Source organism: Chiroxiphia lanceolata, chromosome 1 (genome assembly GCF_009829145.1).
Source record: "Chiroxiphia lanceolata isolate bChiLan1 chromosome 1, bChiLan1.pri, whole genome shotgun sequence".
NCBI classification, from domain to species: domain Eukaryota; kingdom Metazoa; phylum Chordata; class Aves; order Passeriformes; family Pipridae; genus Chiroxiphia; species Chiroxiphia lanceolata.
In genome coordinates this window covers 114,167,156-114,190,969 of record NC_045637.1, presented here as the reverse complement: position 1 = coordinate 114,190,969, position 23,814 = coordinate 114,167,156, and the positions used below count along the sequence as shown (strand labels likewise).

At 41.5% G+C, this 23,814-nt stretch overlaps 1 protein-coding gene across 1 annotated transcript in view; it reads left to right on the top strand.

Moving 5' to 3' along the window:
• The window catches only part of TGFBR2 (transforming growth factor beta receptor 2), a 59,070-nt gene extending 37,234 nt beyond the window's left edge, over positions 1-21,836 (top strand). Inside the window, exons 4-7 of the mRNA XM_032705790.1 lie at positions 5,427-6,226; positions 7,268-7,409; positions 15,063-15,190; positions 19,500-21,836. Of these exons, the coding sequence (XP_032561681.1) occupies positions 5,427-6,226; positions 7,268-7,409; positions 15,063-15,190; positions 19,500-19,679 (1,250 nt within the window). The 3' untranslated portion in view covers positions 19,680-21,836. The remainder of the gene's footprint in view (positions 1-5,426; positions 6,227-7,267; positions 7,410-15,062; positions 15,191-19,499) is intronic.
• The last annotated feature ends 1,978 nt before the right edge of the window (positions 21,837-23,814 follow it).

Genomic DNA, 23,814 nt, shown 5'->3' with positions numbered 1-23,814 from the left:
CTAAAAGATGAAGACATACAGCTCAAGCACAAGTTACTGGCCTTGACAGACTTGGTTTACTTAATCCAAAAAAAGCTCTTTTAAAATTCAGGAATTTGCTGAAGGAATTCAACTTTCAAGAAAGACTACAAGAAATGTCAGGGTTTATATTCCATTGGATAGCAAGACAGAAGCCACTCTAATTTTCAAATTCAGTAATCTCTGTCTTCTGCCATCAGTTGGTTCAGCATAGAGCTGAGTGAGGGGTGGAACTGATTTCCTGTTAAATTAAAAAACAATATCTTCATCTCCAGCAAGTATGGAAAATTAAAATATTTCCAAGAAACTATCAAGGTAAAGAATTACAGGTTAGTTTGAGGTGCAGCATTTGAGTTTGATTATTGTCAAGTATTTTAAGTCAGGATCAACAATTTTCCTAAGGAAACACCCTCCCAACCCCCTATAAAACTCCCCATCCCCATTCACAAAACCTCCAAAATGATGCCTGTAAAACTAGCAGAAGTTTTTAAAAGTTAGATCAACTTTCAGACCACTTTCTTCATCAAGATAAGGGTTTCAGGGAAAAGTATAGGAATGTCAGAAGCAGAGCTTCTCTTTTAAAAATCAATGCTTTCCATAAAAAAATGCTTTGCTGAAGATTTACAGGCAATTTTAATTCTAAAAAGACCAAAATCAGGAAGGTACAGGAGATACAGCTACAGAATTTCATTTTCACTTAAGGATTCTTCAATAGAGATAAATTAAGTTACCCCAAACAGCTGCTCAGAGGAAATTTCATTTCACTGAAAATGAGGCATTTTGTGGAACTAGCTTTCATCCAGAAGCACTAAAGGGATGGGCAGGCTTTTCCATATTTTATTGCTTTGTGCCTTGCTCAGAAATCAGTACGCACATAAGGTTCAAACTCATATTTTTTTCTAATTCAGAGTACGCAGGGATGCAAAGCTCTCTCCTGAACCAAAAAGAACAGGTCTTGAACTTGAAGCTCCTGTAGTCCATAGCAGTTCTCTCACTGAAGGGGATTCAGCACTCACATACACCTCTTGCCAAACTGCAACATTTGAACAGAAATTCTGTTTAAGCAAAAACATTCAAAAAGTGTTAGTTTTTATTCCAGTGTGGAATTCAAACCAAACTTTGAAACCTCAGAATTGCTACAAAATGGAGTTGTCCTCCAGTCAGCTCAAAGGGCTGCTTTGTGTCTTGGGAGCTTGCGAAATAACTAGATCACAGTCCTGAGTCTGGAACCAAGTTTTGTGACTTTGTGCTTCTGGGGATTTTTAAGACACTGGAAAAGCTCGCAGTACATCACTATCGATATGTATAACCTGAATTCTGCTAATATGAAATATATTCTTGCCCTGCTCTGTGGCTTTCACTAGCAGTTCAATAAAAAGCAACTTTAGAACTCAGAAAAGCAGCAGACAGCAAGGAAGTAGTTCTGTCAGTACTGGCAGGGCATTCTGCTGCCCTGCGCATTCAAGTGTGTGTCCTCATTTCATTGCCATTGTTTTATTTCTTGTTTCCAAAGTTCAGTGACACTAAAGCTCAATCAAAGGCACCTAATCCAACCTAAAGAATTTGCAGGCTCTTGTGCTTTGAAGCTTCATGACTGAATAGGGGCTATACAGTGTTTTCATTGTCCTTGGCACTTGAGTTCTGTTCCCTCGAGGCTTAGGTAACATTAAGGGTTGTGCAGATGGCTCCTGCTTACTTTAAACTGCATACAGGAAGCTTTCTTTTAGCTCAACTTCTCTATTGTTATGCTATATTAATAGGCTCTTTTGAAGCTTAAGAAAGGACTGATCTGACTAAATAATAGTTCTGGGTGGGGAAAGTTATTTAGGAGCATGTTTGCAAAACATGAAAGGCTGCTTCATTTAACCATTTCCTTGCCTGCCTGTGCAGCTGGGTTTTGCTCACTCCATGCTCAGAAAGAGGAAGCTGCACACCCATTTTTTAAATTATGGGGTTTGAGTCATGTGTATTTATTTATAAGCAAATGAACGTATTTATTCTTAGATTCCTGTAGTCAAGCCAGAAAATGTTGGCTAGCCACTATGAAAACATACAGCTATGCTCTGAATTTTGATCCTGTCCTGATTTTGTACACAGATTCAACAGAGAAGTATCCCATCCTTAGCTTGTGCTGGAATGGCTGATTTGATTCTTCTCATATCATCAGTCAAAATCAAAGGCAGTTCCAGAAGTGTCTTGCTCAGGCCACACCTCAGTGCCACCAGCTCTTTGCTCCTGCTACCTCCTTTAATTCTGCTGTCAGGAAGCTCAATTCCTTCCTAAGCTCAGACTTCAGCCTTGTCAGTCCTGACACCCTGATGGCTGCTCATTCTTGCACTTCCCAAACCTTGAGTAGGACCTGCCTGCTGTCTTAAATACAAAAAAATTAGCAGAGCCTTCATCCCTGCTGCTTTAGGTGGGGATGTGTAGCTGTATGCTTTTCACCCCCTGCTTCCTCCAAGGGACGGTGCCAAAGCGGATGTGTCACTTTGCAGCAGGGGTGCAGCATGATAGGGTGCTCAGGGGAAGTGGCCAAACTGCTCAGCTTCTGCTTTGATTAAATTTTTTTCTCATTCTTTTTCAAGTAACATTTGCAGCATCAACATTTTTTCCCTTCCACCCAGAAATCCCCCTGCACCACAAGCAGAGCTTTCTCTTGTGCAAAAAGAGAAAGAGCTGAAGAGGCTGTGAAGTCTGCTGGAGAGTTCTCAGATGTAGGCCAAAATAACACAGCCTGCTCTAGGGCCTTATAGGAACAATCAGAAATCCTCATGCAGGTAGCCAGAACAATCAAGGAGTGAGGGCTTTGGGTGAGTTACTTCTCGAATCTGGAAATGCTTCCAGCTACCTCCAACTGCTTGGACTCATGGGGAGAAATCTGAAAGAGAACTAATACATCTTGGGGGTTTTGTCACTCATTTAGAAAGACATTTGTATTTCAAATATCTGGTCTACATATTGCAGCCCTGTGGCAAAGAAAAATGGCTTAAAAGGCCCTAAAAAGACATGTTCATCTCTGTAAAAGAGTATACCACATGATATAGATGACATATTACTCTGTTCCAAGGGCAGAGCCCAAGCTTCAAGAATGTTTTTCTGTGGCCAATAAAAAACAAAAACAAACCAAACCCAACAAAATAGAACCCTGAATGTTCAATAAAATCATTTTCTCTCATTGTTACAGATCAGTCGTGTCATTCAGTTGTGGCCTGCTTGCAGCCAAAACTCCAAAACCGCTGTCCCACAAAGTAGTCTGTACTACTCCACCGAGGTGTTTTCCAAGTTCTTTATAAAGCAGATTTTCTGAAAGCAAAGAATGCACATGGGAATAAGCAATGCAAATCTTCTGTTTACCGACAGTGACGCTGGACTTTCTAAATATATTCCTCCTGTAAGGGCCATAAAAAAACTGAGGGTTTTTTTCCCCCTCTGTAACAAGTTGAAAAGCAGAAGTGGTGCCTGTAACTTGTGATGAACTTTTAGGTGTGGGAGATTTTTTTAAATTTTAAATTTAAGAATTTTTAAATTTGCTAACATCTTGTTGCCAAGAGAAATCACTGGAGAACAAGGATTTGTGGTTTGTATAGATCTGGAAGGAGAGATTGACTTAAAATAATCTTTTGCTTAAATGGAGGAAATATATTCTTTGTTTGTAGATGCTGCTAGTGCATGCCATTGACCTGTGCTAGGGAATGCCAGTGCTAGAAAGGCACTTCCTCTTCCCTGAAATCCTATGAGAGAGGTTAGGATTTAATTATTCGATCTACATCTGGTTGGAGAACCTTTTAAACAGAGGAAGCACATCCTGGTTCAGGATTCAGCTTTTTTCCAAATAAAAAAAGAATACACTCTTCAGATGTCCTGTCACCTGCCTTTGAATAGCTCTTGTTTCCTGCTGCTTGCCAACTGGGTTTAAACAGAAAAGTGATTACAAGTGAAATTGGAGGGACAGAGGTACCCCTTGTTCTAATTGTAAACTCTTTTCTCCCGTCCCTTTTAGCATTGCTCACCTTCGTTTTGAGAGGCACCGAGTAGGGGAAGTAGAGGCCTATGGCTGATGTAGTTAGTGACAGCTTCCCTTCAGAGCTTATTGAACGTTTCCTTTTCATATTGACTTATTTGGCCTGATGCACAGAACCTGAGTCAGTGACATGGCTGTATGCATCCACTAGGGCGCCGTGCTGCCAACAAAAGCCGCTTGCTCTACTGCAGTTGCAGCTTCAGTTGTTTTAGTCCATTCAGGTTTGACTCCCAGGACTTCTTCTAGTCAATCCCCTCCCTCATGCAAAGACAATATAGTACATTTTGTCCAACTCAAAAGGAAGAAATAGACTGAGACATTTCCATGCGTTCGATCAAATCAGGTTCAGATGAACTCCGACCCACTTTTAATCTATTTTTGGAAAACTGTTCCCTTTTAAACTGTTTGTCTTCCCTAAGAAATACTGAACTAGAAGATAATTTTTAGAGGTGACAGGGCAGTTTCCATCTCTAGGATAATGATCCATACTTTTCCTGGAATATCTCCGTATTCTAGAATAGGTCCCTGTTGTTCTTCTCTTTCCTATATGTTACACCCCAGAATGTGTTAGTGTGTGCACTGCACCAGACATGGAGTTTGGAGTGAACCATCTACTGCTTTACAGCAGGACAGCGAGTGTACAGTCAACAAGTGACAAACAGAGGAAGTGTTCAGATACATAAATCCATGCAAAAGTACTTGGGGTGGGGTGACAGTTCTGGACATACCTGTTTACATGCAGGTGTTTGAATTTGTTCTAGCAACAGTCTTTCACATACATCAAAGTATGAGAATGAGCTTTTTCTTTTCAGATAAGTATGCAGGCATACATATTGTGCCTGAATATTGCCATATATATTGGCAAGTTTTGTGTGAACAGGCTTCCTGAAGATAACTTTACTGCTAAAATATGTTAAAATGTACTAGATCTGGAGTGATAACTGGGAAAGCGGGAGTTCACAGATTGCATTTTCTATTTATTTATCTTGGAAAAACTAGTGTATTCTAATAATGACTGGTTAAATGAGCAGATCTTTCAGGAACACATTGACAGAGTAAGTGCAAGAAACTTTGTCTATTGTATTCAGGAAAGAAGAGGTTTCATCCATAATGCATTAAAGCCTGAGAGAAGAACAAAGTTACTAAATTACGTTCTTTCTCATTCAGTTCTGGCTTTTTATAAAATAAGCAGACAGGGAAGTCCTGGTAAGCAGAGGCCTATATACAAAATAACATTTTGAAGCAAGAAGGCAGTAACCATTTTTATTACTTACTGTTAGTGTATAAGATAATATATTGCATTCTGGATAAAAATTATAATTATTGTCAGCCTCCTCTATGTATAAACCTATGATATAATTTAATGCATTTCTTTTGTTCTTTACAGACGACCCTCAAAAGCCACAGGAGAAAGATGAAATTTCCAAAGTCACAATCATAAGTCTTGTCCCATTACTGGTGATTTCTGTTGCTGTCATTGTTATCTTTTATGCCTACCGCACTCATAAGAAGAGGAAACTCAACAAGGCATGGGAAAAAAATGTTAAGCCCAGGAAACATAAGGACTGCAGTGATGTTTGTGCCATTATGTTAGATGATGACCGCTCAGACATCAGCTCTACCTGTGCCAACAACATCAACCACAACACGGAGTTGCTGCCCATTGAGTTGGACATTGTTGTTGGCAAAGGAAGGTTTGCTGAAGTGTATAAAGCCAAATTGAAGCAAAACACATCAGAACAGTATGAAACCGTGGCAGTCAAGATTTTCCCCTATGAAGAATATGCCTCCTGGAAAACTGAGAAAGACATTTTTTCAGATGTAAACCTCAAGCATGAGAACATCCTCCAGTTCTTGACAGCAGAGGAACGTAAGACAGATCTTGGTAAACAGTACTGGTTGATCACTGCATTCCATGCTAAAGGAAACTTGCAGGAGTATCTCACACGACACATTATCAGCTGGGAGGACCTCTGGAAACTGGGTGGGTCCTTGGCCCGAGGGATTGCCCATCTGCATAGCGATCACACACCCTGTGGTCGTCCCAAAACCCCTATTGTACACAGAGACCTAAAGAGTTCCAACATCCTGGTGAAAAATGATTTAACCTGCTGTCTCTGTGACTTTGGGTTATCCCTGAGGCTGGACCCTTCTCTGTCTGTGGATGACCTGGCTAACAGCGGGCAGGTAAGTTAGAAGTTTGAAAGGGTGGAGGGGTTCCCGGGCTGAAAAGGTGAAAAAAACCATAAGATGCTATGGCAGCTTTTATTTAAAATCATTAAAAATTAATGCGAACAGGTTTATAAACAAAGAGGCTCTAAACATTAAAGCAACACTGAGAGAAGTGCATTGTAGGTTTTGTTATGATGCAGCCATCCTCTCACTTATAGTGAGCACATGTGAACTTGTTAGTAACTGTTCGTGGTGCTGCTGCAGTGCACGTACACACACACACTCAGGATCTGCTTCACGTTGTGAGGTTTTGACACAGTTTTCATGTCTGATGGCATTATACTTTTTTGTGAATAGACCCACCCTTGGTGTACCCATTTGTTAACTTAATTCATTCCTAATTATTAAAGTATACATGTATTTATATGTGTATTTTTGTATTCATATTTTTATACATAGGTCACATAAAAGCCTGTCCATTTACACTGACTTTTGCCTCATATTGAACTAATATTTTGGTTTATAACATTTTCAGGGGCAACTCTTCAGTCTGGTTTCGATTCAAATCGAAAACAGCTTCTACATTCAGTATCTGTGTGTTTCTTCTCCCAGGCCTGCGTGTACTTTCCTTTTAAGCCTACCACGAAAAGAAACAGCTAACACTATAATAAGCAGTGCAAAACAATACAAACTGTTTATTGCTCATCTGAAAGACACTTGGTCTGCAGCAATTGCTTCAGGCCCAAAGGGCAGAGTTTATCTGTAAATAGCCAAAGAGTGGGAAAACTTGTCAGTGTCAAAATTATTTGATTAAGGAACTAAAAAGGGCTACTTTCTGTTTTTCCTTACCAAGAGAGGTGCAAGTAAGTTGGTAGTCAGGACAATGCCAGATTCCCCTGGCAGCAGAAAATATGGCCTGTGCCAACTACGGCCTGAATTTTTGGATACATGTCAAATGGCACCATTTTCCTGAAAGCTGAAGTTAAATCACAGCAGAATCTAAAACATGAACTACAATTTCAGCTCATAAGCTCTCCTTGATCTCTTCTTCTGTAGGTTGGCACAGCAAGGTATATGGCCCCTGAGGTTTTGGAGTCCAGGATGAACCTGGAAAACATGGAGTCCTTCAAGCAAACAGATGTGTACTCCATGGCTTTGGTCCTCTGGGAAATGACATCTCGCTGTAATGCTGTCGGAGGTAAGTGCCATCTGTTTTCTTATCTCTAAAAGTATGTTGAGACAGACATGCTCTTGTGGTTGTCTGGCAGAGGGTGATTCTTTTTAAATCTCACCAGTTTTTCTAGTGTATCTGGATGCTGCAAATAAACAATCCTTCAGCAGCATGAGATGTACACGTGCATGAGCAGGCTTGAAGGCCAAGCACCTGAGCACACAAGAAAATTACTCCTCAATTGCTGTAAAGATAAATCTGCTATTAGGTAAATCACTTTTAAGGATTATTAAAGTCTGGTTTTCCTCTGACATCCTGAGTAGTCATGAATTGACTCAGTCTAGTTGATGTCATCCAAAATTATTTGAAACATAAGTGAATAGGAAATATTTAAACCAAGAAGCGATAACTGCCTCACATTTACTTTCATAGAATGTTAATTCTCAAATGTAGTAAGGGCCAGTTAAGTGTTACAATTACTAATTGATAATTTCAGTAAGAGCCATCATAGTGATATAGAAACTTCCCTGCTTTCCCAAAGTCACCAGCTGCTGCTTTGTGACGTCACAAGAGATCACCCATATGAGAAATCAAGGGATGTTTGCTGTATTAAGTGTAGTAGCAAAATAAAAATTATTGGAACTGACTATCAGAACAGCTTCAGGAAAAGCTGCTATGCTTGTTCATATTCAGAGTTTATTCACTGAAACAAAATCTCAATTTCTCCTTTGCCTAAAGCTGCCCCAGAATTCCCAGTGTTGTATGTGCTAGAAATCAGAAGAGTTGCTGTTGAGATATCTGCATTACATATGCTATGTTTGAAGATTTTCACCTTACTTCAGGAACTAAAATAAGACTAAGTTGCATATAAAATTCTTCAGCCTGCTGGAATTGTCTAATATTCATTCTAAAAAAATTGCTCCACAATCCAGGGCTCACACAGGCAGTCTAAGGAGTGGGGCTGTGAAAGATAACACTAATGTGGATATTATAGAAGATATGCAACTCTTATTAGATCTGTTAGCTGTCTTCCAAAACCACAAAGGCTCCCTTTTCATCGGGCTCTGCTCAGTTCCACCTTGAAGGGCTCCCATAGACACAGAGACAGGACAATCTTGCACGCTAGAGCAGTATATTGTGAGGAACATAGTGTACAGGAGGGAAACCAATATCCCAAGGGATATTGGGAAGTGCATAGCTGCTCCTTGTTTCTCTACCAACATCTGTGGGATACCACAAGGGAGGTCTCTGAAGCCACTCTGCACAATGACTGTGTGGCTGCACCACGATGTCCATGTGCCAGGAGGAAGGAATGCATCCATCTCAGTCTCCCGCTATGCCTGACCAACGTTTGGTCTTGCTGGGTGGGCTGTATTGTGGGCAACAGATTTGCCCCTGTTTGCACCCTGCCAGGAAAGCTACAAAGCGAGTATGTGTGCAGAAAGTGCTAGCCTAAAAGCATGGGGAAAAAAAAGATCTTTTCTAGTCAAACATTTCAGTGAAAAAACATGTGGTGTTTCGGGAACTGAACCTCAGTCTGACATATTCCAAGGCAAACCTATCCATATTTAACAGTCGTGATCGTGCCTGTTTCTAAGAGCATTGGCACAGCCTCAGCGTTTCATTAGCACTTTGTAAATGTGGCTGAGGAGATTTAAAACCTGAGAAAAAAGAACTTTGCTCTGTCTCTTGAGCTCTCTCTGTTTCTTGCATTTAGAAACTCACCTTATTAATATAAATATGAGCTGTTCGCTGTGAATCTTTTATCTTTGATGATGCCTGAGTCCCTTCCTGTTCATATTTGCTGAGTATGGTGAAATGGAGATTGTGGCAAAAACAAACCTTATTGCTGCTGTTCTCAGAAGGCAACTGCCTAAAAGAGGATATAAAGGGAGTTTCATAAGGAAGGAAAATCACCAGCATGTTTAGCTAGAAGAGACTGACCCACTTTAACCTTTGGAAGAAGAGCTGAAGTTATTTCAGGAAAAGTAAAGATTTCTCTAAGCCAGCATCCCCTTTGCTTTCAAGGTGATAGTTAACCCCCACCCACATCCTGATTTTCCCCTATTCATTTCATCCCTCAGTAATTCTCATCTCCAGAATCAAATTTCTTGAATTTTGTTTCCCTATTTCAGTAATCTTTTCAGAGGTGAGGTCCCCAGCAAAACCCCAGGAGGAGTACTTGGACAGATATGTAGGGGGTAGAACTCGGGCTTAGCATCTCCATCTAGAGCAGTTATATACAACTCCCAGGGTGTAGCTCCCTTGACTTGTCACTATTACTGAGCTGCAACAGCATTGCACCATTACTCTCATTTCCTTCTTAGATTTTCCCCTGGTTCATGCAGTCTGACTATCTTTGCAGCCAGCTGGTGAAATACCCTTACAGTGATTCATGACTGCAGCTCCCCCTCTGCTTTCTCTCTCCCATCTGTCACTTATGAGACTCCGTCCTCTCCTCGCAGCCTTCCCAAGGAGCTGCCTCTGCTCACACACACCCCTCTTTAATTCCTAAACTATTGGGCTATGAGAGAAATGATTTCACATACACGCTGGAGTAGGCTGACCTGATTGCAGACAACCTTTTCAAAGGTGCCCGAAAGACCTAGGCACCATCTTTGCAGGGCAGGCTTGGCTGCAATTTAGAGGGCAAGAGTGGCAGTCTAAGCAGAGGCAGCAGCATTAGCAACTTTAGTTAGGGAGGGAAGCATGCAAGGAAGGGAGGCTAATTGCCATTCAGCCAGGTAAAGGTACAGTGACTTATTTCTTTTACAAAGGGAGCTCTTGGGATTCATTTGTCAGCATGCAGGTGTTCAGTGAGTGTAGGAGGTGATGGAGCAAGTACTTTCACTACAGCAGCTTTGTCAAACACAGTCTCCAAGCAATGCCGGGGCTTTTCAGTCAGCAGACATTTAAACAAAAATACCCGGCAGCACAATCCATACTGTGAAGCTGCTGTAGTAAATAAGCAGGTGGGGATCAGCTTTTGAGAAAGGCCATGCTGTTCATTGTTACTTTGTTGTGCTAAATATGGAGAAGCAGAAATGGGGCACAAGGGAAAGGGAGACAGGCAAAGATCGAGTTTGACTGATTTTTCACCAGAGTATAATTTAAGAGGCATATTTAGAAACTCAGAAATACTACTTTGGGGAGAACTTCGATTGCTACACGCTGCTGTTAACTTGGTATTTCATTCAGCACAACAGCTGTGCACCAGATGCTGCACGTTGCAAGAAATATAATTTTCATCTCAACCACTTGCTTTCAGAGTGACACAGCTATGGTGACTGAGACAAGTGTAATTTCTCTGACAGCCTCCTAGAAAGAAAAGAAAACCATCTGTTTTGTATCTCAACTGCTATGGGTGAGGGACTGTTGGGGGTGGCAAGGGAGAAAGAGAGGAAAGGGAACTTCTGGATACACAGGTTTGGTGAAGAGGGAGAAGAGAAACCCTTCAGAAAAAGGTGATGTTGCTTGTGCAATATTGTACTGCCTGGGGTGCTGGCTGGCTTCAGTATAGTAGCAGGGCTTTTTTTGAAATGGCAGCCTTGCTTTACCAGAGCTATGTTTCATATGAATAAAACCAGGATTAATATTATGCTTATTCAGTGAGAGTCAGCCAAGAGCCACAGTTTGGCATCTAAACACTTGTGCACCCTGTACCTCATGAAATATTTAGCTTTCATCGTATCGATGTGGAGAGGTGACATTTCTGGCAGCAGGGAGCAATTAGATAGCCAGTACAGTAGGGCTGTGCCTGCACAGTGGGCCCTGAGGTCACTGCAGCTGGGGTCTGATTTAAATTTCTCCTTCTGTGAAGTGGAGCCCAATTAGAGCATATCTGCACTGCCCTGGCTTCTGGTGGCATATAACCCTGGCTGTAGATCCACACAGTACAGCCTCACCTCATGACAGTCACCTATGTCCTAGAAATTCTCAAAGTGTCAGCACAGTACTATGTGTAAGGTAGCAAGTGCTATCCTTCAACAAGCCCATGTAGCAGTAGATAAGGTTACTACAGTCTATGTCGAGCACTGATGTGCTCTGTGTTCCACTAATTTCCCACCTCAGGATTCAACACACTAAGCAACCTGTAACCCTACACTGGTGGCAGAGCTCATGCACTCCCAAACCTTTAGAAGGGTGCCTGTGTCTTTGATCACCAGATATGAAGTCACTTAAAACATGTCTGTGGGAGGGAAACAGGACAATGAGTTCACCCATCCCAATACATCCTTCACCTCAAGAGGGAAACCTAGAGAAATTTGTGAAGTAAGCACTTGACAGCTACTTAAACTTGGCCTTGAAACAGTTTTTGAGCCTCTGCTTTAGGCATTATTTTCTCTTTGTGCAACTAGTGCAAGCTAGTAGATCCAACACCCAAATTGCTCTAATATGAAGAAAGACACTATCTGAAGGACACGACCTGTGTGTGTGCATGAGCTGTCACAGTAGCTCCACCATCGACTAATTTATCCCTTCTGTAGCTGTCCCCTCTTAATTCTAAAGGGAGGGGCATTTCAAAGGGATGTGAAGTTCCTGAACAAAAGCTCACTACTGTGGGCTGTGCCTCACTGTTGATTTTTGCTGGCCTTTTACCTCGCTCCTGCTTTGATTCTTCTTCATCCAGCATGAGAAGTTGTCCCTTAGAAATCAGTAAGATAGATCACATGAGGGAGCATCAACAGTGTTTGTGGGTATGCTTTTCTGACCCAAAGAAAGAGAATTTCACTGCAGAAAGCTTGGAGTAGAAAAAGACCACATGAGAGAGCCATACTTTCCAAACGTTCATCACGCAAAACAAATAGATTTTCAGTAATGTCTCTGGGGCTAAAAATCCCATCCCAGCCTTTCTGAGAGTTTCGACCGGGCCAATGTCAAAGGAAACTAGAGGTATAGCAGTTAGTAGTGCATGACAGCTCTCAACCATAAAGATTAAATGCTGGAAGTTAAGGTTGAAGGACCTCTGCCATTATTGAATGCTAAAGGTACTGTAGTTCATGGTACCTGACGTATTTACAGTACTTCATCCAGTTGCCATTTTTAGTGCCCAACTGATCTAAAACCAATCAAAAGAAACATACAAGACATGAAAAATAGAATCAGCATCTCTATACAGCCACTCATAGGCAGCTAGGCCCAAACATCGTAACCTACCTCAAACTGACATCTATTATATCTACTGTAGCACGTAAACATGATCCATGAACAACTCCAGCTATTACTGCAAAATGTGTCTGACACCTGAGATTCCACAACATAAGGATGACTTACTGTGTGAGGATTTAGTGGGCTTTTTTTTCTTTCCAAGGGAAAGAAGAAGTAATAAATAGCAAGAAGATGCTGCATGCTTTTCAAACTGAAGGAAGGCAGAACTGTATTAGTGGAACGTCATTACAGTAAATTGGCATCTGGCCTAAATTTCTCTTTATTTACCAAAAACAAAAACAAAGCAACAACAAAACAGAAAGCCCAAATGTGAAAAACCTATTCAATCTTTATATTTGGAAGAGGAATGTTCATAATATATAAACAATTTCTCAAGCAGGGAAAATGCATTATGAACCTGTCAATTCCCAGGAAAGGCTTTCCCTTCCCCCACTTGAACCATCTCATGAACCTTCAGATTTAAGTCAATGAGAGGGCACCAGTCAGCACCACAGCACCAGCTTCCCTCTGTTGGACATACAGAATCCTTTGACTTTTTGCATTGCAAGATCTCAGAGCCTTGGCTGGTGTCCATGACCGCTACCGCAACCAAACCACGACTGATGGAGATGGCGTAGGGAATGGCCATCTAGGTCATGCTATTTAAATTTTCCCAGCAAACTTTAATATTTTGGTTAGCTCTGAAAGTAGAGGTATCTGCACTACATGTAATCGTTGTGCACCCACTGCTTAGTAACCCAGGTCTGACCAGCAAGATGGCAACTTCCCAATTCACTTCTAGGGCTAAAGTCTTGTAAATTTACTTTGGCCGAGTAATCTCAAACTCAGATTAATGTGGGTAAAACTGGTATGCCTTCCTGTGCAGGAAAGAAAGCAAAGCAGATTTTGGCCCTTGAGTCTTAAAGAAAGTGATTTATGTATGAGAAGATAGGAGCTGTGTTTCAGGACTACAACCATTCTCCAGAGCATTGTGTGGACAGTGTTCAGCACTAGATAGTTAGGGAGAAGGAAGGAGAGCTCTGCAGGAGGCATCTGTGGAGTGTTCTGCTGTGCTGCACACACAGTTATTTGCAGCTGAATCTCTAAACGCTGAACATTTGAAGCACAAGGTTTAATATCCCTTCCAAAATGTTTGTTATTGTAACTTGGCTCTAGAGTTTTGGAGAAAAGTCCGAAGTTAGTTATCTTCAGTACAACCTTGCTTTTATCATGGACATGACAGAAGGATCTGACCTGTGTTATCTTGATCATTAGTTATTTTCAGTAGTGTTTTATATGATCCCATCCTTACCTTTCTCTTCAAAGTAAACAAAGCCAAGCTTTAGAGGTTCTTTCCATTTCTTCTGGGCATTTAATCATTACCACCTTTCTCAGAGCTTCTTTTTACACCTTGAGAGGAGTGAGCAACACTGGACACTACAGTTGAACTTTGGTTGTAACATTATGCAACGGTACTGTGTCTCCCAACTCGTTCATCTCTCTTCACACATCATCTAGGCACTCACATGCATTCTCCAGACTGCTTTGTAGATTACACTTCAGTTTTTCTTGCCCTCAGTTAATTCCTAGAAGGAAATAAGAGGCAGCAGAACAGGCCAGCTTCATAAATCTTTATCTAATACCAGCAAGTCATTAGGCCTGGGAGTAAAGTCTCCATCTGTTCCCAAAGAAACCACAGCATTTTCTACACTGTGTCAGCATCTACTATAATATTTCCGCTCTCAGAGATTTCTTGAGTTTTCTCCAAAGGTCCCATATGTCTCCTCTTCCTTTCTCTCTCCAAAGAAAAGCAAAGAAAATATGTAACATGCAAACAAAAACTAGAATGGCATCAGCACCTTCAGGAAGATGTGGCCCCTGCATCATGAGCCAAAACTGACCCATTTTGGGAAAGAGGTCTAAAATAAGAGCAGACTACTACTTTTTACAAAGGAATGTGGCTCAGGAATAAACAAGGGTAGTATGCCAGCTTCCAGCATTGCTCCTTACTGTATCTTTGTCCTTTTCAAGCAACTATTTCATCCTAGCAATCTGCACATTCACATCTATCATTACCTAGAAAGATTTCAGTTTATATTTCACCTGGTAAGTGTGTCTGGACTCCAGGAAACCTAAAGGTGACCAGTTCTTGCAATCCTGGCTCAAGCAAAACTCACCTTACAAATCCTGTGTGTTTTGCTTCAGCAGAGATTGAAAGGCTCACAAACCATTATAGGTTACTCTGCTGCTTGAACTGTTGCTAATATGATTATGTGCTAAAGGGTTTAAATGAAAATTGTTTTGTTGGCTAGGAAACAAAAGAGGAGGGAGGGGGAGTGTGGGAGAAACACATTTGAAACATTTTTAAAAATGCCAACTGGCTTTGCTTTGTTTGGAGCTGGTCAAGCAGAACAGTGGCACTGAGCAGCTAATCAGTAGCTCCTACTTCTCCAGAGAACAGCCAGCTCCCTTCACTCTTGGCAGCAGCACAGCCCAGCTGAATACCCTTGTGTTTTCTTTTTCTCTCATCAGAAGTGAAAGAATATGAGCCCCCATTCGGCTCCAAAGTGCGAGAACACCCTTGTGTAGAAAGCATGAAGGACAATGTCCTAAGAGACAGAGGACGACCTGAGATCCCCGGCTCCTGGCTGAACCATCAGGTAAGAGCACCACATGTGAGTGACTGGGAGCTGCACTATACATTTAGCTGCTGTCTGAAGCCTGAGCCTTAACTCAGTGTCCTGCCCAAAGTCTGGACCTCTCTTTTGCATGGGGTAGAGCTCTGTCACATGGTGACACAGGTGCTGCCATGGTTCAGGCACCACAGTGCTCTGCACCGTGCCTGCCCCAAAGCCCTGGGATTCCTGCTGCCCACCAGTGTAATCTAAAAGTGATCAAAAGAGAAACGTTGGAAGCCTGAAATACAGCATCCAGAGAGCCACGGGATAATTAAACCCTTAAAGCGCACTGCGTAGGCTCTAAAAGGTCAAAGAGAACAACTTCGTCCATGGGCCTCTGTTGTGGGCAGAATGGGAGCTTCAGACAAAATTTATTAGAGAAGCCCTCCCCTTGAGTCATGGGGAGCAGAAAGGACCCCCTTGCTTTCTAAACTCCTTCTCAGAGAGGAGTGTAAGTGTGGCTGGATCCAATCTTAGCCCCAGATTTTGTCAACAGTTTATGTTTAAAGGATTATGTAGGTGTAATTGAACCACTGTACAATTTTGTTCCACAGGATCAAGGATGGCAAACCAGGTATATTTATATAAATGTAAACTATTTATTATGATAAGACTAGACAAAAAGATCTTAGAATTATTTATTACACAGAATAGAAGTACTAGTATAGTATGAGGCATTATGAAGCAATATTGAAGCAATTACATTGAAGCAATTATATCTATCAAAAACAATTAAGTAGAGACTGATGTCACCCACCCATAGCAACAACTGTAGGCAAATGTCTTCCACTCAGCCTCGAGGAGTAACCTTGAGGAATGGCCACTCAAGGGAAGGTATCTCCACATACACTCCAAGAAGGGGTATGTCAGAAGACTCTGCCATTAAAAAGTGGGACTGGGCTTTTATATTATAAAGTGATTGACTGTCAGTCAGGTGTTTCAAAGCCAGCTGTGTCAGCTCAGCAGCTTTAGATAAGTTATTAGTAGCATCATTTGTTTGTTCCTTTATTGGGTATTTTACCAGGTCTGCCACACCTTCATCTCACTATCAGAATGTTTGACTTTGAGTCAGACTGGTTTCAACATTATTCAACACCAAGAGCAGCATGACCCCCTTCTCCATTCACCACTGGCAACTTTGCTGAAGGGTCTGTAGCAGGATGCTCTGCCTGGAATGGAGTAAAACAACTTGAACAGTGCCCTATTGCAGAGATAACATTATCATGGAGACCAATCATAGTTGCATTCCAACTGTTGACAGGTTTAAGAAAATAGGAAATTAGTCTTCAGCAAGCCAGTCTGATTTTTTATTTCAGGTTATGCATTAGCAGTCCATTTCCCTTGTGTATCATGAAGCACTTTGTCAGCCTTCTCCATTCACAAGCACCAGGTAATAGTAGATTTCTCAGTAGATGAAATGGAATAGAAACAAGCCAAAGGCATGCATTTCTTCACCTTTGCTCTCACCAGTTTTATCACTAGAGATAAAATGTGAATCATATCAGGGAAATGATGCTTGGTCATTCCACTTGTCGATAAAATATGCTGAGTGGTCTTTACAGACAAAACAAAAGTATTACAAACATTTATAAAAGCCCGGGCAAGCTACCAGTTGGGAACTTAAAATCATAGTCTAACATCTACTTAAAAAAAGCCAAGTGAGTGGCCAAAATCACTTATCTTTCCAACCATGAACACCTGCCACCTGATGACTATGGCAGAGTGCAACCCCTTCCTGGAGTCCAGGGTCTTGTTCCTTATGTACTCAGCTGTGAAGAGTAAGGTTACTGAGGAGGGGGTTCTAATGAGGGAGTAAACTATATTTTGAGGAACACCTGGATATCTGATACTACCAGTACTAAAAGCCCTTGACATTTTTAGAAGCCATAGGTGCAACCATCTTCTAAATTACCAGCTTAGCTGGGAAGGAGAGATTATACTATTGTTCATTGTCAGAAAAAATAACTTTTTGCAGAAATTTTATCAAAATTGTCAATAAGCTAGTAAAAGGGATCATGAGCTGACTGCAGTTGGTTTTTTTCCATAAAGGCAAAACAGAGTCCAAACTGATAATACATATATAGTACTTTAGAAGAGCTCAATTAACAAAGCAATTAACTGAGCTTTTCATTTGGGAGTAAAAAAGTTAAATATTAGAAAATTCTTAAAATTAGGAACAGTGTGAGATATTTCTCAAGATGTTTAAAAGACATGGTCTCACCTGTGAAAAAAATGAAAGTAAAGAGGGTTAAAGAACTGCTAAGGAAACAGAAGAACAACAGGAAGATCTGTGGTCAGCAATCTTGAGGAAAATCAGAGTTTTCTCAAAAGCAAAAAGAAATCTAACTTAGTACTGATATGCTGCTGGATATAAAAGAGAGATATTGAATATGCTAGTGCAAGGGCAGAAGTGGTCAGCAAATATTTCTGTTCTGTGTTTGGTAAGAGTCTGATGATGCACGTCTAATAGAAGGTGAGGAAGGCTCCTAAAAGTGGTTGGAACCTAAAGCAGGCCTGGGGCAGTGTTAGGTGCCTCAGAGACTTGTCTAGACTGGGGACAGGGCTACTCCTGCAGGCACTGCAGGGCATTGCACTTCGCAGCAGTACAGCCAGGCAGTACTGCTTTGCTGGCTAGGCCTTGAAGAGAAGTGTCCAGGAGCTCACTGCATGCACAGCCAGCTGTAATGGCAGGCTCAGGTGTGCCAGCATACCCAGGGCACTCGGCTAGAGAAACACTGGGCTCAGGATCCCATGGTGCTCAGGCATAGGGCAGGCTCATGGCTGCTCTCATGTCAACAAGGCTGTGTGTGTGGAGGGCTGCAGCTCAAGGTACTGGAGTATAGCACTAAAATACACTGTGAATTTCACCACCTCGGGGTTTATATAACTAGTAAAAAGATCATGGATTTGGACATAGGTATCCTGCATTTGACTTCACAGATTTCTTCCCTGTATAAAAGATAGACCTTAGTCTGCCCCCAGTACAAGGCATCACATCAGCCTATGCTCGTGTGTCACCAAGGTGGGTACAGCTGGCTCCAACAGAGTTCAGCTAAGAGCTGAATGCAGGGAGTGCATGCCTGATAACACATGCAGAGGACATTTAATGAAGGTGGATTTAATTCCCTTTGCCTGAATCCCATCAGTGTTTCACATTGTGCTATCTAAAATGCAGTGATGCATCAGTTTCCTCAGGGCTGTGACAGTTTGCAGCAGCAGAGGATCTGCTTTGAACTCCACAGAAGTTGCTCTTACTGTAGTAGCTCTTCCGTATTCATTTCCTTCCTCTGCAGTCTTGTTTTTGTAATGAACTCATTATTCATCGTGATAAAATTCTGGAATGGCTTTACATATTACAATTACCCCCACCCCTCCCCTAATGAGATTTGCTGCACTACTGATTTCAAGTTAATGTTTAATATTTAATTTAATTTACTGCTAGTAGTTTCAATGACAGTATAAAACTAATGTTATTTGTATACAGACAATAACATTCTGCTATTAACATTGACATCAGTCAACATCACCAATTAGGTAAATTATGCAATTAATGCAGTGTTGTGAAATGTTTTGGGGTTTTTTAAATGAGAAGTTTAAGATAAATCCTACTTAATGGGCTTTTAGTGTCATAAAACAAAACACACAGTTTCCTGACAAATACCTCATGTTTATAAAATGCATTACAGAGATGCAACTGGTTTTTTGCTCCTGTAAACATGTGAATCAGAATTGAAATGAAGGTTAAATAGTTATAACCGTGAGTGACGTGTTTAAGTGTTTCTGGGACTGTGGCCCATATTTGCACATAGATTTAGATAGTCCACAAGGAATTCATAAAAAGCTGATGTACAGTCTGATATTGCTGGCAATCAGAATTTTGTATGAAAAACCGAAACAGAATTCAGGCACTCAAAGACATGGGTTAAGCAGGAAGTCATGTTATCAAAGAATTTTGATCATATTTATTAAGAAAACCCCCTACTTGATTCTATAGCACTAGTCCAAAGCATCATTGTTCTTGTTATAATGTATCAGAACACATGCCCAGAAATGACAGTGCCAACTAAAGTGCTGAAAATATTGTAGTAGGGTTTCTTTTTGGAAAAAAAAAAAAAAGAAAACAATACCCCCATGACAGACACAGCAGAGACCATAAAGAACACACACATGAGTGTGTCCAGGACACACATGAGTAACCCCCTGAACTTCTGAAGGCATTAAAGCAGCTCTCACGCGTGGGTTTTGGTGGTGACTGGCCCCATCATGGCTGTTCTCTCTGTGCTCCCTGCAGGGCATCCAGATGGTGTGTGAAACTCTTATTGAGTGCTGGGACCATGACCCCGAGGCCCGGCTGACAGCACAGTGCGTTGCAGAGCGCTTCAGCGAGCTCAAGCACCACGACAGGCTCTCGGGAAGGAGCTGTTCGGAGGAGAAGATCCCTGAAGATGGCTCTGTGACCACTGCAAAGTAGTATGTACCTGAGAGCTCAAAAATGGAGGGAAGTCACTCCTAGACGTGTTCGCCTTGGCAAAGGAAGAAGTCTTGATCAGTGCCTTGACTTGCTTCCTGGAGGACTGAGGCTGTCACTACTCCCTTTAGGCTGCAACTCTGAACAGGGAGATGTATTCTGTGAATTAAAAGCTGGGGAGTAGCTGTCCTACCCTAGCATTGGCAGCCGGCATCATGTCGTAGGAGGAGCTATGTATATTAGCACTTCCTCAGGAAATGAGATTTGAAAATAGCCAATAACATTATGCACTTTATTAATGCCTGTATATAACTACGAAATTGCTATTTTTATATATATATATATACATATATATAAAATAATGTGTGTGTATGTATATATATATCTCTATCTATATATCTATAAACATTCATGCTCTGAAAGAAAAAAGTGCTTCCAGGAAATGACCAGTGCATTAGAAATCCCTCCCCTTAAGGAAGGAGCCTGGGGAGACTGGTGTAGCACCACACCAGCAATTGTGCACTAAGCGCTCTGCCAAAAAGATAGGAATAACATGCAATAAAAAGATGACTTTCGAAGCATGTGCTGTGATCACCTGGCTGGGGCCCTGCAGTTCACAGTTGCAGGAGCAGCCTCGCAGCAGACAGTCCAATTTGACTTTGCAACAGGACTGCAGCATGGTCCTGTCTGCAGCACACTGTGGAAAGTTCTGGGATGCCTATTTCCTCTCACCTTAACCCCAACGTCCTCACAGTGTCCCAGAACAGGAGTGTGAGGAGGTTTCCCACATGTGTGTTTTGATACAGAGGTCGTTAATGTTGTATTTTTTTTTGTTTTGCTTTGAATTCATGCTGTTCACAAGCAGGTTGCAAAATATGAGCAGGATGAGTTTTCCCCTCCTCCCATCCCCATGCCCAAACCATACAGAACACAAGAGCCAGCAACAATCCAAGCAGATATTTTGTATTTGCTGTGCATTCTGAGTGTGGGCAGTACTATTTTTTTCCCTTACTTCTACCTTGGTTGTGTTGCTGTAAGATCAAACTTCTTTTTTCCCTGTACAGCCTGTCTAATTGCTTGATACACCACAGTCTGACTATGTTCCATACTTTCCAAAGTAAGAGACAACAGCTGGTGCCTTTATTTTTGCAAAAAGACCTTGGAGGTGAGGGAGAGCTCTGTAGCAATAGATTAATGGCATATCCTGCCCACAGCATTTAGGGCTGTCTCAGCAAGTCAGCAATTCACAGAAGAAGAAAAAAAAAGAAACAAACCACAACCAAAAACCAAGAAAGAAACATTGCTTACATTCTTTCAGTTCCCCAAAATGTTTAAGACAGTTGACATCACATTGGGCCTATATAAATGACAGCAATGTTTTTAATAAGTGCTAAAAATTTTGTCTTTAGGTGTTTTGCAGTGATTTATCCACTTTTCCCCATGGGATGTCAGCAGGCCTTGGAAGTTAGAAATTCAGCCAGCACAAACCAGTCCTGGACAGATGTATCTGGTGTGATTTTTTTAAATACATTTGACAGATAAACATCAATATGTCACTAGAAGATGTTGCCATGCAACTCAATAGGAATCATGTATTCAAATAGGAGTTAAGATTTATGATGGAAAATATTTTATTTTATTTGAAATGGTTTTGTAACTGCTTTTTTTTTTTTTTTCATTTTAACAAAACTACTCAGAAATATTTAAGCAGTGCAGGGCAAAATATCCACATTTACGGTGGAATTCAGAGGATACTATATCAAATTTTATAGGGGGGAAATGTTCTTGTAAACTCACAGGGCCACAGGCAAAGGTGGGGGCTGCAGGTAGGGGCATATCCAGGCAGGTGGAATGTCAGGGCCCATTTCTCTTCCTCCATCCATACCGAAAGTCAAGGAATGGCATGTGGTAGTTCCTGACAATACTGACATTTTTATGGGGTTTTTTAACACTACATGTAAAGGGAAATTTTTATTCTTTTAAGGAATATTTCACCTGTACATCATGTATGAAATAGGAATGTGAGCAATATATACTCTTGTATATCAAAAGTTTCAAACACTTAACTTGATTTGTAAACTGTTTGAGGGGTTTTTCTGTCTTGTTTTGTTTTGTATAAATCAAACGTTTATTGGAGCAAATAAAATAACACCAAGTCAAGCTTGTCTCTCATCTCTGAAGCATGCAGAATAGGAAGAGGGTTCTTCCTAAAACGAACCCTATCCTAAAATGATCAAAGTCTATTCCTTCCTACCAGGGGCCTGAATGTCATGCTTAAGTGTGTCCAACGTGCATATATCCTGCTTTGTTAATGACTCCTTCTCCAAGTGACCATACTGCCCTTCAGCAGAACAGCAGTAGCAGATACCCAATCTTGCTGCCCCCTTAGCCCCTGCACTGCTATCCCTTCACTAGTCTCAAAGGAGGGGAGGGAGAAAAGTGTTTACAGCTGATGCTCTCCTACTTGCAGATCACTCAGTTCTCAGTGTGGATGTGGTACTTAGGGACAACCCAATGAATTCTGTGGTTCTGTGATAGGGCAGTAGTTAGACCTCAGTCATTTTGATGTTAATGTTAAAATGAGCCAGAAGACAGCCCACTATATCTGTGTCACTGAGAAGTGTATGATTAATGTGTTTGTGCCTTACAACTTCTGCTCTCCACTCAGAGCTTTTACCCTTCTAAGCTATTCCCCCTCCCATGGAAGACATGCTGAACACAAGCACCACATAAACAAAGAGGAAGATACCTCCCTCTGCCCTCTTCAAATTGCCTTGAGTGTGACTTAGGTTGAATCTAAGCCTTTACATAGATGCCCACCAGTGGGCATCTGGTATACTCTGGACAACGCCATTTTTTGCACAGACTGTGTTTTGGTGCCAAAACCTCCTCTAGCATTCATGCTTGGCTGCACTGAATACCTTCTTTTGAACCTTCAAGTGAGGCTGCCTTAAACAGGCACCCACATGTCTTTGTTCAAGCAAAATCACAGAATAACTGAGGCTGACAGGGATATCCAGTTCAGTTACTGTCCTTGCCGGTCCTGTGGTCCAGGGTCATAATCAAAATATGAAGCTTGAATCAGGTTGCTCAAGACCTTGTGGAATTTTGAGCATGTTCAGTGCTAATGATTTCACAGTCTCTCTGGGCACCTGGTGCTCTGAACAGAGCAACACATAGCCAATGTCAGGTGTGGTGCAAAGCACAACGGCCACATTTAATCTATAATTGTCAAAATGGGGCCTTTGTGAAAAAGGCCCTTACTCGGTGCCCCTCAGGCAGACAGCTGCAGGTGACCAGCTCTTTCTTCAAGTTAGCTACCCTCTGTCGGGTACGAAACATCTCTCAGTTTCCCTACAGGTATGCAAAGCCTCACTACTCACACCTCTGTGTTTCCAACAGCACCTTGCTGAGGTCTAGGCAAGCCCAGCATCATTGTGGTTGGCCCCAGCATGTGCCCACCGCTGGCCATGTATTGGCAGAGATTCAAGCCCTGACATCCTGTTTACACCGGCCCAAAGTCTGAGTCCTTTTGGCATAACACAGCAAGTGCTGCAAAACCAAGTATAAAATGAATTTTAAAAATGCAGCAGGCAAACTCCACAGATCTTTCAGACTTGAAGTACACAATATCCTTAAAATTAAGTACACTATATACTTTTAACAATTTTTTTTTTTCAATTAAGGCTTTTGCCTGCCTTTCTTATCCTAAATATTGTATTCAACATCCAGCTGTAAGCAGCTCTTAATTAGCATGTCAGTCAGCATTTTATCACCAGGGTTCACAGCAAGGAGGCTCAGCTGTGCAATGCAGAAGGCAGTCCTTGGATTTACTACTGAACCATGCAGTGGTCTATACTGGATAGCGAAGTTTCCCAGTGCAGCCTGCCTCTGTGTTACCAGTTCATGTAATTTCCAGCACAATGGGGCATTCACCCCCTTTTTCTACTGAAATAGAGATGAATGATAAAAGAGAAAAAACTTATGACCCTGCTGCTGAGGAGAGAAAAAAAAAAGAAATAGAAAGGCATTAAGGGACTGTTATTCTGCATGCTCCTGGAAACAAACTGGGCCACATGTAGAGCACCTGCAATATTGTCCTCTTGTCAAGCCAGCTGTGTTGGGACCAAAGGGCTTC